The 16,357-nt window shown below is 42.5% G+C and overlaps 1 protein-coding gene across 1 annotated transcript in view; it reads right to left on the bottom strand.

The window, feature by feature from the left end:
* Window positions 1–1,716: 1,716 nt before the first annotated feature.
* Window positions 1,717–16,357, bottom strand: part of LOC129133608 (Golgi phosphoprotein 3-like) — a 144,872-nt gene continuing 130,231 nt past the window's right edge. Inside the window, exon 4 of the mRNA XM_054653247.1 lies at window positions 1,717–3,157. Within this exon, the coding sequence (XP_054509222.1) occupies window positions 2,733–3,157 (425 nt within the window). The 3' untranslated portion in view covers window positions 1,717–2,732. The remainder of the gene's footprint in view (window positions 3,158–16,357) is intronic.

Raw genomic sequence — 16,357 nt, 5'->3', positions numbered from 1 at the left:
GGGGAGTGGGGTCCAAGGGATTGACACGTGGCCAACACCAACAGAAAACATTCTGGGGAGGGGCCCCGGTTCCTCAGCCAACCATCGAACTCCCCTGCTGGAACATTCTAGCAGTAAGGGTGGGGAGTGAGAGTGATTGGCGGGGTACCGGGGAGGGATCAGAAGAAAAAATACAAGGGTTTCCAGGGAAACCAGGGCGGAGTTTAGGGGATACATTGTTGGCTAAGGTGGAGCCAGGAAGACAGACAGCTCCAAAGGCGGGAAGGGAGAACTGGGGCAGAACCATTTTCAGACAGAAGGGGATTGGAATAAACCAACCTAATAACTTAACAAAACACACTACAACAGGGGAAAAGTTTAAATATGCATAATTGTTTATGAATATGCAGTAGGCTGATGCAATAGAAAAGGTATGTAAAGGGTGTCTCTGAAATAGCAGGTGTGCTCTTGGTGGAATGCCAAGCACCCGGCCATTAAACTTTGCTTTCTTTTTGAATCCTATTGTCCTTTATTAAACTTTTAAATTTTACAAGGAGAGCGAAACTCATTTTTCACAAACGTAATGCAGCAACTTTTATTTTTCCTCGACTTAATCACATTTTGAAAATGTTTGAAAGAAAATGTCCAAAGTTCATGCCCAAGCTCATCAAAGTTTTAAACACAGCATCTTACAGCTAGGAAAACACTGTTTATCTTTTTATTTGTAAACCAAAGTTTGAAATACCTTACATTATACTTTAATTTTTATAAAGAAACATAATTCAAGACCCGAAAGAACAATGTGCCACCAAAAGTTAAGGACTATGTTTTTTAAATCTTTATTTTGAAAAAGGTTCTACAGGTATGATGAATTTAAGTTGTATTTTCAAGTCAACTACCTAAGCATTTAAATTATTTAAAATTAAATGCAAATTTGGAAGTCCAGTCACAGATGACACTGTAGAGTTCTGCTCAAGATAGAGGAGGCCTACTTATGGCAAACACAACTGAACACTCACAAGTTAACTCAGTCTGACCCAGCCACAAATCCTGCAGATCTGAGTGACACTGCTGATTAAGTCAGTTTGATCTACTTAATATAAACTCTCTCTTTCTAAGAAGAATATTAACTAAAGCTTTCAGTTAAGCAATAAAACCTTTCTAATTAGCAACAACAACAAAAAAATGACATGCTTGCTCTGTTTCAGGCACTTTTAAGATCATAGTTTATTTGCTGCAGGTAAAAAGCTAGTGTACAGATTAAGGGATCTGCTAAATTTCAACCCTGAAGTTATATGCCATCTAGTATTTTTACTCTGAATATTAACAAAAAAAAAAGTTTCTAGACACCTGTAAGCCCCACCATAAATCTTCATTGTTATGAGGAAAAAAATACATAGATTGATGCATAATTTGTTCAATGCATATTTGCACTGTCAAACAAATGGGAGAAAACAAGCAGTGGCAAAAAGACAATTCATTTTTTAAAAGACAAAGTCTTATATATATTTTTTTTACAATAGTGTGCTAATCAGCATAATTTTATATAAAAAAAATAATATATAGCACAGCATTCCATTAGAGAAATTTTAATAATCTGAGCTGCAGTCATTACTTGCTAACCATTTAAATGCAACACCTACTAGAACTTTTTGTTTTTAAAGTGTAAAATAGATTGAAAAGTTTGAGACAAATAATTTGTGTACAAACAAACATAAAAGCTGCAGTCAAGAATTGTGCTGGTCACAAGCCTCTTCCATAGAGAAGGGGAAAAGAAGAGAAGAAAAAAAATTACAAATGATGATATGATGATGGAAAGTGGTCTCATTCTATACAGTAATTGTCAAAGACGGTGCAGAGACTTAGAATACCCGGATGGCAAAATGTAGACACTGGAACCAAACAGCTTTCACATACATGCTCTTTATAGGAGGTCTTTTTTTCCATCAAATGGCTGATGGCAAATCAGGGGCACCAGGTGTAAAACTTGCAAAATACTAAGATGGGGCAGTTGTTAATTTACAATTTGAACTATATATACAATATAATGGAATGCATCCCATCCCAAAATGGGTTTATGAAAAAACTGGACCTTTCAACACTAGCCTTATGACTCAGATATCATTTTAATGTAAACATAAGTATGCAAGAGACTTTATTGAAAAGTAAAATTTATGGGTCATTTTACAGGAACTATTGAAAAAGCTGCTTAATGGCATTCTTGCTGTTAATTTTGTTAGATATAATTGAAACAACATCTGTATATAAAATGTTCTGACAGATACTTCACCATGAAGCTTTGGTGATTTTAAAAGGCCCTTCTTCAATCTGTTAGGAGTTGTACTGCAGAAGCACTGATGCATGCACACATCTGTGTCAGCTGAGACTAGTGATGCAACTGCCTGCACATTTCCTTCTTGAGGTATTTTCCATGTTAAACCACTTCAATAACAGTAAGATGAAAAATACACTAAACGAAGTATTTCAGATACCTCAAAACTGAATAGGAATTAGAATGCCAATATGGCAGTACATTTTTTTTTCTGTTGTTTTTAAATGGGGAGGTCTCTTGTACCAGCAGAATCCTGTATACAACTAGAGAAGGAGGGAATTCACCACATGATTCCTTTTAAACAAGAGTTGATTCATCATGTGAGAAGGGACAAATTACAGAAAACATGAACAGTCAATAATATTAAAGAGAAACAATGGGTTTACATGAAAGAAGAGAGAACACTTTGGTCTGAATGCAGTTATTTTGTGAAAGCTGCTACAACAGCCCATAGAACCTCATTCATGTTGGCTTTCATACATTCAACCTCAGGGTCTAAATCTAGAAGCTGCCGCACTCTCTTTGTGGCTAAATCATACTGCTCATCTAGAAGGGGGGCAAAAGCGTTCTCCAGAACATCTGAGGCATGGGCTAAATAAACAAGTGCTAGCAAGCGCTTCTCCATGCGGTGAGGGTCGTTCACCCATTTGTCAAGAACTGCTTCTTGAACCTTCTTAATGAGGCGCTGCTTGATATTGTTGTTGGTGAGAGGGTGTGTAGTCATGTCAAAAAGAAGGAAGTTTTGTTTTTCTGTGGTCAGTACACCTTTTTCTACTAGATTTTTCGCTAACCGTTCACGGACATTTCGCAATTGATAATGCAACTTCAATGGGTTCCATGTTTCACCTAAAAAAAAAAAAAACAAAAAAAAAACAAGAAAAAAGGCAAGAGTCAGGCAAAGTTTAAACTGTATTATTACAGTGATTGTCTCCACTGTCTGCTGCAGAATGAGCTGTCAAATTACTATAGCTTAATTACACTAAGATATGTACCCATGTCAGTATTTAAAGTTTGTACAAAAAGCTACTAAGCCATGTGTCCTGGGTTGCAAGATATGTGTGTATTCAATTTCCCATCTGTTAGAGGTGGGGCAGTTATCTTAATAACTGCTAATTGGGAAGTGTTCTTTATCTCTTCCACAACCAATCCTCCCTCTGGGGAGATATTGTCTGTTAATGGGCCATTGAGTCTCACTGCATGACTGATAAAATTACATCATCCCATTGTGAGAAGCTCCGCCCAGGGGGAGGAGCCAAGCATTCCTACCTGGATATAATCTGAGATTTTGGAATACCAGAAGGAGCCTTTCTCCACTGGATTCCAAGAGGAGCAGCTTTCTTCTCCACTGGATTCCCAGATGAAGACCAGGCCCATGTACACCACCTCTGGACCTTCAAAGGAAAACTACACCCTTCTACAGGATCACTGCTTCAACAGAACAACATCTGTCACTCCAGGAGGACTGCAGCCACCATTTAATCGGACTGCTACCAACACACTGACTAACAGGGTGTCAGGTCATATTCTGACTCTGTCAGTAGGTTTGTTTGGTTTTTTTTTGTAATATTGCATTTTTATTTTTAATAGTAAAGAAGTACTATTCCTCTTCCCATATCTTTGCCTGAGAGCCCTTTAATTTAAAAACTATAATAATTCTGAGGGAGGGGGTTTACATTTTCCATTTCAAGGAAGGCTCCTGCCTTCCTTAGCAGACACCTGTCTTTTCAAACCAAGACACCATGTCTTGATTAGGGATATGATAAATAACCACTATTGTACTGAAGGGAAAGAAAAAACCCCACAAACCCCCCAAACAAACCACCAAACAAAACACTGCACACAGCTATGAAGAAAGAGTTAAAAAAAAAATGAGCATCTCCTCTAATCTTGTCCATTAGTCTACTTCCCAGCTTTTATCAAATCAGAAGCTGGAAGAAGCATCATTGCCATTCATTCTGCCACAGGGATAAGCAACACCTGCACTATACGTCCTACTAATTTCTTTATTTCTTCATGTTTACATTCTTTTCTTCCTTTCTGCCCCCACTGGATGAAACAGTAACATGCACTGTGTGAGTGTAGGTGTATACATTACACAGGCACATGTTTGACACAGGCTTTGATATTTCAATAAAAATTGTCTATTTTTTTTTTTTTTTTGTAAAGGCAGGAGAACTGGGTACTTCAATGTGTGTGCTTAGAGGAGGGAATTTTAAAAGCACAAAATCAGCATCAACAACTACTGAGAAAGCTAAGGTTGCCAGTTGAAAAACTGTTTGCACCTGGTGGGTTAATACAATGCTTATTCTTCAAAACCCACTGGTCTATGGAACTGCACAATGTTTATTCTGTAGGAAGAAAAACTAGAAAGCAACCAGCCCATGTGTGCCAACTTTTACCAGTTCACCAGGTGGTCAGGTATGATTTTGGGGTTGCTGACCACCAGAAACCACCAAAGAGACCCCCAGGACAGAAGAATGTATGCGTAATGGGGAAGGAACATATGTTAATGATTTTAGGGAAATGGTTATCATATGTGTGTTTATTCCAGGAAAATCAATGAATATGTATGTAAAATACAGTATATAAACAGGAGCTTTTTCTGTACTCAGCATGCACAATTTTCAGAGGAGATATTCCCTTGTGCATCCAGCCTAATAAAGAATTCCTGCTTCTTAATGCTACGTTGGTGTTAAGGAGGTTTTTTTCTACTGATTTTTGGTAAGAGTTTTGGCAACCTCAGATAGGACCTACTCTTGCATTTCTACTGATCTGAGGGATCGCAGGACCTCCTGCTGGCACTGACATATTGTTGGGGAGAACATGCAATCCCTGGACCAAAGGTAATCAGAGCAAGACCCCTGGTAAGAAAAAGGCATTCTTTACTTTAAAGGTGTTAACCTGCGCATAAGGTGCAACAAAAGCTTCACAGGGTTAAGTTTAAAGGTACCTAAGGTGGGAACAGGGAAGGTTTCTTCTAGGAGCTGCTAAATAGTAATTGGTTTGGAATACCTCATGGTTCAAATGGGGAATGGATCATCGAGTGAAGAGGGGGCATTCTGGAAAAATACCCCCTGGGATGCATCTTAAAACATTGGGGAAAATTGTGGGAGGACTTGTCTTGGTTTGAAAGACAGGTGTCTGCCAAGGAAAGCAGGACCCTCCCTTGGAATGGAAAATATGACCCCCTTCACTCCAAATTATTATAATTTTGAAATGAAGGGGCTTTCAGGTAAAGATATGAGAAAAGAAAGAACATTTCTTTACTATTCTTTACTAGTATGTATAAGAAGGCAAACAAAAACAACAGTGGCGGCAACAACAAACAAAACCAGAAACCCATTAACAGCCTTGTCTTGGCTGCCAAGCACCTTCCCCTCTGGTGTAGTTCTGGTCACAGCCGGCAGAGGCGCTAGTGGCTGCCCAGCTGGGCAGGGGGGTGCGATGATTCTCTCACGGCTGCAGAGGGGGACTGTGGCGCGGGTTTGGCCATCTCTCACGTAGACAATGGTGGGCGTGCCAGCAGAAGGGATGGGAAAGGGGCTTCCTTTACAAACACACAGGGGCAGCCGATCCTGGTGCCCTCTCTGGATAGTAAAAGGAGCTGTAGCAGGAAACCTCGGAAGCAGCAAGCTGGAATGGCTGGAACGAGAAAAATCCTAGAGTGGTAGATGAGATGTATCAGAATCTCCGCAGCTGTAGCTGAAACTGTGGAGCGTCCCAGCAGGCAGGGGATGAAAGGCTACAGTGTAGCAAAAACCCCGGAGCAGTGACAGAGAAACGGCAGGGGTTGGGCAGTGGCAGCCTGGCTCCTGAACACGACAGGGAGAGGCTCCTCAGGATTTCTCAGTGGCGCTGGCTGGCCCCTGGGTCCGGGCTGAGCGGAGGGGGGCAGCCCCCAGCAGGAAATGAGGGTGTTCTTGGGTGCTGGCACGGCACGCACTGGCTCTGGGCTTCCCAACAGCAGAGCAGCAGAGAAGTAAGCCGGCAAGCCCAGTCACAGTGCCGAAGCAAAAGAAACAAAAAGAAACAGGCAAAACCCACAGAAGCAGCAGTAGTATCCCTGGTCAGAGATACCAGCTGCATGGCCAGTCGAACAGCCTGCCCGGAAGGAAGGGGCTGCCCCTGGCTCCGCCCTCATCTCTCTCCCGAAACCCCGGCCTGACTCCCCACTCATCTTCCCTGGCTCTGGGAGTATCAAGATGAGTGGGGAGGGGGAGAGGGGGCAGTAGCCACCCCAGAAACAAGAAAAAACAGAACAAAACCCCCCAAAATGATATGGGATAACTAACCATACCTAAGACAGGACCCTTCACTCAGAAACAATTGGTTGAGTATTGTAATAGTTGGTAGCTGAAGTATACTTTGACATTTAGTATTGTAATAATTGGTGGTTGAAGTACACTGGCAATTTGTAAAGAAGGGGGACATTGGAAAAGGTCAGGGGAAATCAGACAGGAAACCAAAACCTGGCTCTTCAAACCATCAAGCTCATGACCTTAAGCAAAGATGAAGAATTTCCCTGAAGGGGATCAAGGGAATCATCCTCAGCTGAGCCTCTAGTTACATTATTGCCGGGGAATGAAAATGTAAATTTTAAAATTGATACAGGAGCAGCTTATTCAGTACTGAATACATGCAGAGGAAAATTTAGCTTGGAACCAGTAAGTGTTGTGGGTGTGATACAGAGGAAAGAGAACAGGCCTTTTGTACAACCATTGCTATTTAAATTAAGAAAATGGTGGGGGACGCACCAATTCTTGTATAAGCCTGAATATTCAATCCCCTTGTTGGAGAGAGATTTATTGGGAAAATTGAATGCTCAAATAACTTTCCAGGATGGAGAAATACAAATTCAAATACCCAAATCAAAAGCCGTTGAGGCAAAGATTTTTATGTTACAGGAATTAAATGAGGTAGAAGAAATCCCAGAGGAGGTAGAGAATGCTGTAACTCTACTGGCATGGGCAACTGAGATGCCTGGATGATCAAATGTGGCCAAGTCAGTGAGGATTACTCTCAAACCTGAGGCCAGACCAGAACGTGAAAACAATATCCTATTAAGTAGGAGGCAAGGAAAAAGTTGGAGAAGTTCCTGTCACATCGTAGCAATGAACCAAAAGTGGAAAGCAGCTGTATGGAGCCCCACATGACAGGTTGCAGAAGCTACTGAAGGAGAAGGTGGATCAAGCCAACTTGCTGAACTCAAAGCAGTCCAGTTGGCCTTGGACATTGCTGAAAGAGAGAAGTGGCCAAAGCTCTACCTCTACACTAACTCATGGGTGGTAGCCAATGTTCTGTGGGGGTGGCTGGAAAACTGGAAAAAGGCCAATTAGCAGCGTAGGGGAAAACCAATCAGGGCTGCTGAAGAGTGGAAAGACATCACTGCCTGGGTAGATAAGCTACCTGTGAAGGTCTGTCATGTGAATGCTTATGTCCCCAAGAGTCAGGCTAATAAGGAGCACCAAAACAATGAGCAGATAGATCAGGCTGAAAAAATAGAGGTGTCACAGATAGGTTTGGATTGGCAACACAAGGGAGAGTTGTTCCTAGCTCATTGGGCCCATGATGCCTCAGGCCATCAGAGCAGAGATGCCACCAATAAGTGGGCACGAGACCAAGGGGTGGATTTGACCATGGACAGTATCTCCCAGGTTATCCATGACTGTGAGATGTGCGCTGCAATCAAGTAGGCCAAGTGAGTGAAACCCCTGTGGTATGAGGGAAAATGGTCCAAATATAAGTATGGGGAGGCCTGGCAGATTACATCACACTGCCCCAAACCCTCCAAGGCAAGTGTTACATGCTCACAACAGTAGAAGCCACCACTGGATGGTTGGAGACCTACCCTGTGCCTCATGTTACTTCGCAGAACACCATCTTGGGCCTTGAAAAGCAAGTCCTTTGGAGGCATGGTACCCATGAGAGAATTGAGTCTGACAAGGGGACTCATTTCAAGAACAGCCTTATCAACACCTGGGCTAGGGAACGTGGCATTGAGTGGGTGTACCATATTCCTTATCATGCACCAGCTGCTGGGAAAGTTGAGTGGTGCAACCAACTACTAAAAACCATCTTGAAGGCACTGGGCTGGGGGACTTTCAGAAACTGGGAGGTGCATTTAGCAAAGGCCACCTGGTTGGCTCCACTAACTGAGCAGGCCCTGCCTAATCCAAACCCCTGCATACAGCAGATGGAGACAAGGTTCCAGTAGTACATGTCAGAGGTTTGTTAGGGAACAATGTTTAAATTAATTCTGCCTCGAGTAAAGACAAACCCATCCGTGGGGTTTTCTTTCCTCAGGGACCTGGTTGCACTTGGTGGGTAATGCAGAGGGACAGGGAAACACATTGTGTACCTCAGGGGGATTAGATTTTGAGTGAGAACAGTTTGTAATGTTGGAATGCCTACGTACCACTGCTTGCTGAATGTCACTGCCACTATTTGTATATAGTTATATGTATATATGTATAGATGTGTGTGTTTAGAGGTGAAGTGTATTAATTTGGGCATTAAGCAGACAACATGGAATAAGGGGTGGAATGTCTTGGAGTGGTCTGCTCTATGCTCAGAAATGGTTGCTATAGCTTTAAGGTGGGTCCAGGGAAGGGGGAAGCCTTGGGGCTCTTAGGTGGGCTTTTTTCAAAGCCTCACTCTCAGGTGTCTTTGGTGCCATGTGGCACTAGCTTAGGCAAGAATGTTTTTACCCTTTCCCTGGCCCTGGAGACTGCGATGGCAATCCTTTAGCAGTTTTTTTTTTTCCTTGAACTGTTCAGTTTGGTTTTGATCCGAGATCAGAGAGAACAATCGACAGGAGATGAATCATCTGGGGACTGGTGGGACAGTGAGGGGCCGCTCTGGCCAGGCCCCAGACCTTGGAACAGCCGAACCAACAAGAGAAAGGACACCAAATCCACCAGCTTCATCTGCTGTGAAGAGGGCACCCACACCAGAGATTCACCAGGTTCTCATCTGTTTTGCCTGAGCTGCTGTGTGAGCCCTTTGAGATTTTTTCCTTCCCTGAGACTGGAGCTGGTGCCATTTTTTTTCTCCCCACCATATGGCCAGACATTGTGGGGTTTTTTCTTTCCCTGGCATTTTGGGGTTTTTTGTTCTGGTGTGTGTGTGGGTAAGTTCTGAAAATTCAATATCTAGCATTTATTCATCTTTTTTTCCTGTGCCGTGTGGGGACTCTGTCAATAAACGGTTGGTTTTTCCACTTTCATCCACTAATTTAATTTTTTTTTTAATTGGTGGAAAGGGATTGTTAGAACCCTTTTCTTTAGAGGAAACACTCATTTCCAGAGTGTTTTTCTCCTAAATTTGTCTTTAAACCAAGACACATTGCTGTTCTCACACTTTCAAAGAAAGCGATGACTCAAACTATGGCCAGGATAAAACATTGTTACAACTAAAGCCCACTCTCTTGCAACCCTAGAAACAGCGGTCCAAAAGGAGACCCTTTGAGCTCTCCTGGAATGCAGCAGGCTCTGACCAGCAACCTCCCTCTGAGTGGGACACCTCTCAGAGCCAGGAAACCCTCAGGTTTGCTATACTTGGAGGACCACCGAAAAAAAATGTATCCTGGGCCAATATCCTCACTTTTCGAGGCCAGATCCTTCACCCATTGGGAGATGCAAAATGATCCGAAGTGACTATTTCACTGACCTCTGAGGGGAATTTTTCACAGGTACCTTCCTTGCACTGACTGGTTCTGCCTGGGTGCATGCCCCTGTGCATATGCTATAGCAAAGCTGAGAGAAATACTGCTTTCTTAGATGTTTAAGTACCTCAGATATCCAAGTAAGTTAGGCCTGTCAGTAAGGTTAAGTTATAGTTATAAAATTACTTAAATGCTTCTAAGTGTTGTTGCTAAGTTGTTAAACAACTTATAAGCTAAGTGTTGCTAAGTGTTCTTCTGCTGAGTTGCTACGTATAACTTCAAAGTTATATGTTAGGTTAACTGCTGTTAAGCGTTATTCCTCTGTTAGATTGTTACAGTTAAGCTATAAATTAAGTTATAGGTTAAGTTAGGTATAAGTTAAGTGTTTTTCCTATGTTAAATTGTTAGGCTTAAGGTGTAAATTAAGTTAAAGTACTGCTAAGTTTGACTGTTATTAAATTTTTAGGCCATGTTCCTTTTTATCCTTGCCCATACTCTTTTGACACACACAGCCCCCGACACCCACACATCCACACACAACCCCCTAGATAGTTCTCAGTTCATTTCTGGTTTGCCTAGATTTTGTTTGGTTTTGTTGTTGCTTGTTTTCCTTTGTTGTGCCTTAGCTGTCTTGTAAGTAATAGAGTCAATCTTGCCAATGAACTTGTCATGCTTTGTTGATTAATATTAAATCTGACTTTTGCTCATACTCTTGCCGGCGATTTTGTAAGCGATTACAAACTCTCATCCATAACACCTACACTGCACTCAAGGTAGAAGGATTCAAGCACTGGGTTCATCACACATGGGTAAAGCAATCACATATTGTGAACTGGTGGATAATCCTTTATGCATGAAAATATGAAGGAAACAAGATTAACTAACACTGGGAAGTTTTCTATTTTATTTCTCATGGGGGGAATTTGTATTACTTGATTTTTGCTTAGAGTTTTGTAACAGGTTGATTACCAATACCAACCTTTGCAGAAAATCCAGTTCTGTGGGGTGTCTTAGTCAGCAATCTGACAAAAATATGGGAACACATGTGGGAAGGAAATAGTACCCATGCCAATTGGACAGGGATAGAAGGAGAATAAAATGGACACATAAGAATGATACTCTTGAGAATTGCAATATCTCAAATTCGGATCTGAAAATAATTTCAGGAACTATTTATCGGCTGACAGATTGCACTAATACACCTTGGGGATGTCAAATACCAGAAGTATGGAATAGACCTCAAACAGGACAATGGGAATATATCCAGCCAGTTCAGTGGTGTCTAGACTGGGAAGCGAGTCCAGGCCTCCTAAAGGACCCCTTACAGGTAGGTATAAAATATCCTGATTTAATAAGATTAAGGCAAAAGGATCCAAGGACAAAGGAAAAGTGGAATTGCACTCAAATATACACTTGTGCTAGTAGGAATCCTGAGGTACAGCAGCTTACGACTGTGGCCCAGGCTCTAAGGTTGGGATGTGTTTGTAGAAATTATTCTACCTTTCTTAATGACACCTGGTCTCACCTAACAAACAATGAGACTTGGAGAGATCTAGACTGTCAGCAGGACACAGTAAAATCATTAGGACAAACAGTATGGGTAGGAAGTAATGGAATTTGGACCACACATTTGCCCTTGGAAGAATCAAGAGTGCAATGGACACTGAGAGCATTAACATTATGTCCCTTGTGGAAGGAGTCACCCTTGGGAACTTGACTATGGAGGAAAGTTAAATATGATGAAACTTGGAAACATCCCAGTATGGGAACTATAGTGGGATGGATTTTAGAATCCATCTTTACTCTTCAAATATCTACCTTTAGGAACAGACTAGTCATACAAATTTTGACTCTACAAATGGAAACATTAGTGAATACAACTCAATTGGGGTTGTAGCAGGATGTTTCCCTACCACAGGAGGGTTTATCTGTTCTGCCTATCAGCTGGTGGGATAGCTCAGGGCATCTCCCCCCCCCCCCCCCCCCCCCATGAATTTGCTAATTGGTGAAATAACACAATCAGGACATCTGTCTGCTAATGAGTTATTTCTGGTGCCATGAAGGTGGCATTCCCAGTTGACAATAAATATCTTGCCTTGAGAGCGAGATTGAAGGAAGATAAGCTTGAATTTCTGACTGACAGACACTTCACTTTATAAAAGCTACACAAAACTTTCACAAAGCAGATGTCTTCTGCACATTCCCTGGAAAAGTGTGGGGCTTTTCCCGGAAGTTGGGACACCTATGTCGAGGTTACTTTTCCGGAGGTTGAATGAAAGGACTCTATATGTGTACCCCATCATCAATTGGTGGTAAGTTACATTGACTCCTAATCTTTACTATTTATTTGCTAGCTGTAAATATAGGTACCCTTATGTTGTGCACTGTTTTATGCAATCTACTAGTAGTTCTTTGTTTTTAACGTGTAGTAAGTAACCCTGTTTAAGGCCTTTTGTCTGTTAATCTTCTGTCTATTCAATAAATAACTCATTTTTAAATACACCTGATCAGCCATTCTTGAGAACTTGTAAGCAAGAGTGATTTAGGTGCAGGTCACCTGAGTAAAGCTGCTGCCAAAAATCTGAACCGAAGGCAGGGCTGGTCTAAAGGCTCTCACTCGATCTATAACAAGGGTTTACTGCAATAAAGGAACAATTGCAAGACTGGCTTTAGACCTATTGCTGTTACACGAACATGGAATATGTGGTTATGTGAATTTAAACAATACTTCTTGTGTGTACATTCTAAATGTGACTGATAAATTGGATGATCAGATAGGATAAAATTGTTTGCTGCATCTTGCAGAGAATTAAGGGCAGGATTAGAAAGTAAATGGTTGAATAAAATATTTAAAGACTTGGATTTTCTCTGATAGGTTGGTTGACCTCATTCTTGCAAAGTATAATTGTGATCACAGTAATAATTGTGATTAGGATACTTGCTTTAAGCTGCATAAAAACTGATTGCTAATGCAATGTGAGGAACTTATATGATGTTAGTAAAAAACCAAAGTGAGGCATATGAAGGCTTGAAGGGAAGATTAGCTTCAAAAGCCTCAAGGGAGGGAAATGTTGTGAGATGAAAAATCGTTTGCACCTGGTGGGCTAATACCATGCTCATTCTTCAAAAACCACTGGCCTATCGTGACAGGAACTTTCACCCCTGATACAGCAAAAGCTTATCTGTTTTCCCCCCATGGCTCAGTCAAGCCAGAATAGCTTGCCTTGTGGTGAATTATCTTGGCTGAAAAACATATTCAGCCAGCAATAAACATCCTGCCCTGAATTCAGGGGAAAGGATAAGCAAAGATTTGTGACTGACAGACACAACACTTATACAAACTATAAAAGACCACTATAACTTTCATAAAATCAGAAATCTCTTACACACTCTCTGAGTGTGTGGGAAGTTCTCCTCAAAGTCGAGATGTCAGCCTCGAGTTACTCTTCTGGAAGTTGAGTGAAAGGAGACTTCTGTACACCACTATGATTTGTTGGTAAGTTACATTGGCTCCTAATCGATACTATTTCTTCGCTAGCTGTAACATAGGTACCTTTATTATCATGCACTGTCTTATCAACCTACAAGTAGTGTTTCTTTTGTTTTATCCTGTGTAGTAAGTAGTCTGGTTAAAGTTTTATGTTTGTTAATCTTGTGTCTATTCAATAAATAATGCATTTTGTAATAGACCTAATTGGCCATTTTTAAGAACTTGAAAACGAGAGACATCTGGGGTGCAGGCTGCCTCAAACAGAGCTACTGCCAGAAATCTGAGACAAAGGCAGGACTTGTCTTAGCTCTCCCATCTCCATTCATAACACCTATGGAACCCCACAGTGCTTATTCTGTAGGAAGAAGAACTGGAAAGCAACTGATGCCTAAAGATTTTTAGTTTTCTAATATATTTTTAAATATATTTTTAGCTTTGTAGACTGCTAATACATGGTTGTAGCTTCTAGCATTTTTCTTACCCTTTCCCCCTACATTTTAGAACAATAAGCTAACCTTCTAACACAATCCTGAAATACTGTTTAATCTTATTTTCAAGAAAAGAACCTACAACAAGGAAATTTTGTTTTCCAACCAGAATCTGAGAAGACACAGCAAGAAATGGGGCAAAGAAGCTCCTAGACCAATTCCAATGGGGCAGTACCTGGGGGAAAATTACCTAACCAAATGCTCTTCTAATTGGACAATATTTGATAGGTATACGAATCAACTAACCTTATAAAAATTGTAGAAATACTGTATCACACGTGCATATCACCATATTGTGCCCCTTGAAGGCTTTCAATTAAAGATTTGCTTTTATATTAGAATTTTAACACTGTTTGGAAAAGATCTGTGTTTTATTCCAGGCAACAGTTTTGGCACCCCCAGACAAGACCTCCGGGACCCTATGGAACATCTCTGAATCAAGTTACATTCTGCTGGAAGCTCTTCTGCCAGCACCTTTTAGGAGTTTCCTGTGGCAATCTGAGAGGCTCAGTGAGTCCCAATCCCACACAGAAGCAGAAGGTAATATAAAAGCAATTCATTTTTGGTAATTGTGCTAGCAATTTTTGTTTTTTCCAGAAATAGACATGTTTTGGGGACTGGAATATGACCTTTTTGTGGGATCCTTTTGGTTGTGGTCTTAGGAGGTCATTTGTTTGTTCAGTCTTTGAAGGTTCACCTCAGCACAGGGAGGGGCCCTGGAGGTCCCACTTGAGGCTCCTAGAGGCTTTTCTCCCCTCTATGTTTTTGCCTAGGGAACCACAGGTTAACCCCAGCTTGGCTCGGCCTGTGGAAAAGGAGAGAGGGAGTTGGGGTGCTGAACCATGCTTGGTTCTGAGACAAGAGTTTTATAGTGCAGCAAGAAATACCCGGCTCTAGTGGTGGTGCCCAGCACTAGCTTACCAGCATCACAACCTCAGGTATGCCGGTTCTACTCCTGACTCAGGGAAGTGGGGTTTTTTCCTCTCTTTTTTTCCTTCGCCCTCTCCAGTCAGAGTTTAACCTGGTTTGGCTTGTTTTTTTGTAATCCGCGCTGCACAGTTTTGGTCTCCTTGTTGCGTATAGGCAGACATTCCTCCCTGCAGTGGCTCAGCTGAGCCACAGTGAGCCAAATAGCAGCCCCCATCTTGGTTTTGTGGAAAGAGGTGGGGGGGAGGAGGGCACTCTGGACCAGTGCTTCCTAGACTGCAGTAGCCTGCTCATGCTGATCTAAAGCAGATGGTGCACAGAGTTAGGAATTTGACTTGACACTTCAAGGCAGTGGGTTCAACACATGCTCTTGGAAGTGTTATTTTTCTTTTCCTTCCCCTGCCTAAAATAGAATATGGGGTGGGGGCTTTCAAAAGATGAAGAAATTCCTGATAATTCTGCCTTAGGTATGGTATTATGACATTAGGGGGCATTGACTGGCTCTAAGACATCTCTTGAAAGCCAAGAATTAATTAGCATGTCTACACAGCCTTGGCCTTTACATAATTTGGAGGGAGGAAAGGCTTGGCCATAATATGGAACCCTGGAAAACATTATGGTATCTCAACTTCTGTCTATTCTCTGCCATGAACAAAGATGGCGGGAAGTTTTGTATTCAGAATTATTTTTACTCCTTATAAACTGCCCAGACTAGTGAAAATGTTATGAATCAAATTAAACTCTGGTGGAGCAGCAGCCTGTTATGGTTTTGAAAGGAAAGAAAGAGGAGAAACGGTGTAAAGAGCCCCTGGAGAGCAAAATCTGTGTCAGAGATCCAAATATATTAGACTTAGGTTTATTGATAGCTCTGAGTTTGAGGGGACTGGGGAATCAGGGACCCGCGAGAGTGGCTCCCAGTGCACCACCACCTCTGTTGCAGCCGCAACCCATCCCTTTGCAGCCACCGCTGCCGCTGCCACCGCCTCAACCCGCTCCTTTGCAGTTGCCGCTGGTCCTTTTGCAGCCTTTACCAGGTGGAGCTGCCCAGATGCACAAACATGATCATAGCCCAACCCACCTCCTGCCCCTGGGACCCTTCTATGCTGCCCACGTAGGAGCTGGGGATGTGGGTCCCGAGAGGAGTGCTACCGGGATGGCTTGTGTGGGCACTGCCATTGTGGGTGGAGGCGAGGTTGGGGGCGGAGCCCCGCACTGCCCGTGCTGCCAGGGGTAGCTCCGGCCCTGGTTCTGCTACCTTTGTTACAATCCTGACCGCCACTGCCATTGGTGGTGACCTCCCCAGTCCCACCTGAGCTGCCCACAGTGGCCCCACTGCCTTTGCTACTGCTGCAGGGAGGGGCTGGGAGCAGGGACCAGCCCACCCCAGGGGATGACTACCTCTTGTGGGCGGTGCAGCTGTGACTGTCATGGTGGGCGGTGAGGACGAAACCCTCTGCCAGTAAGGGTGGGGGTGGGGC

The sequence above is a fragment of the Agelaius phoeniceus genome, chromosome W (assembly GCF_051311805.1).
Source record: "Agelaius phoeniceus isolate bAgePho1 chromosome W, bAgePho1.hap1, whole genome shotgun sequence".
Lineage (NCBI taxonomy): Eukaryota > Metazoa > Chordata > Aves > Passeriformes > Icteridae > Agelaius > Agelaius phoeniceus.
This window is presented reverse-complemented; position numbering and strand designations above follow the sequence as displayed.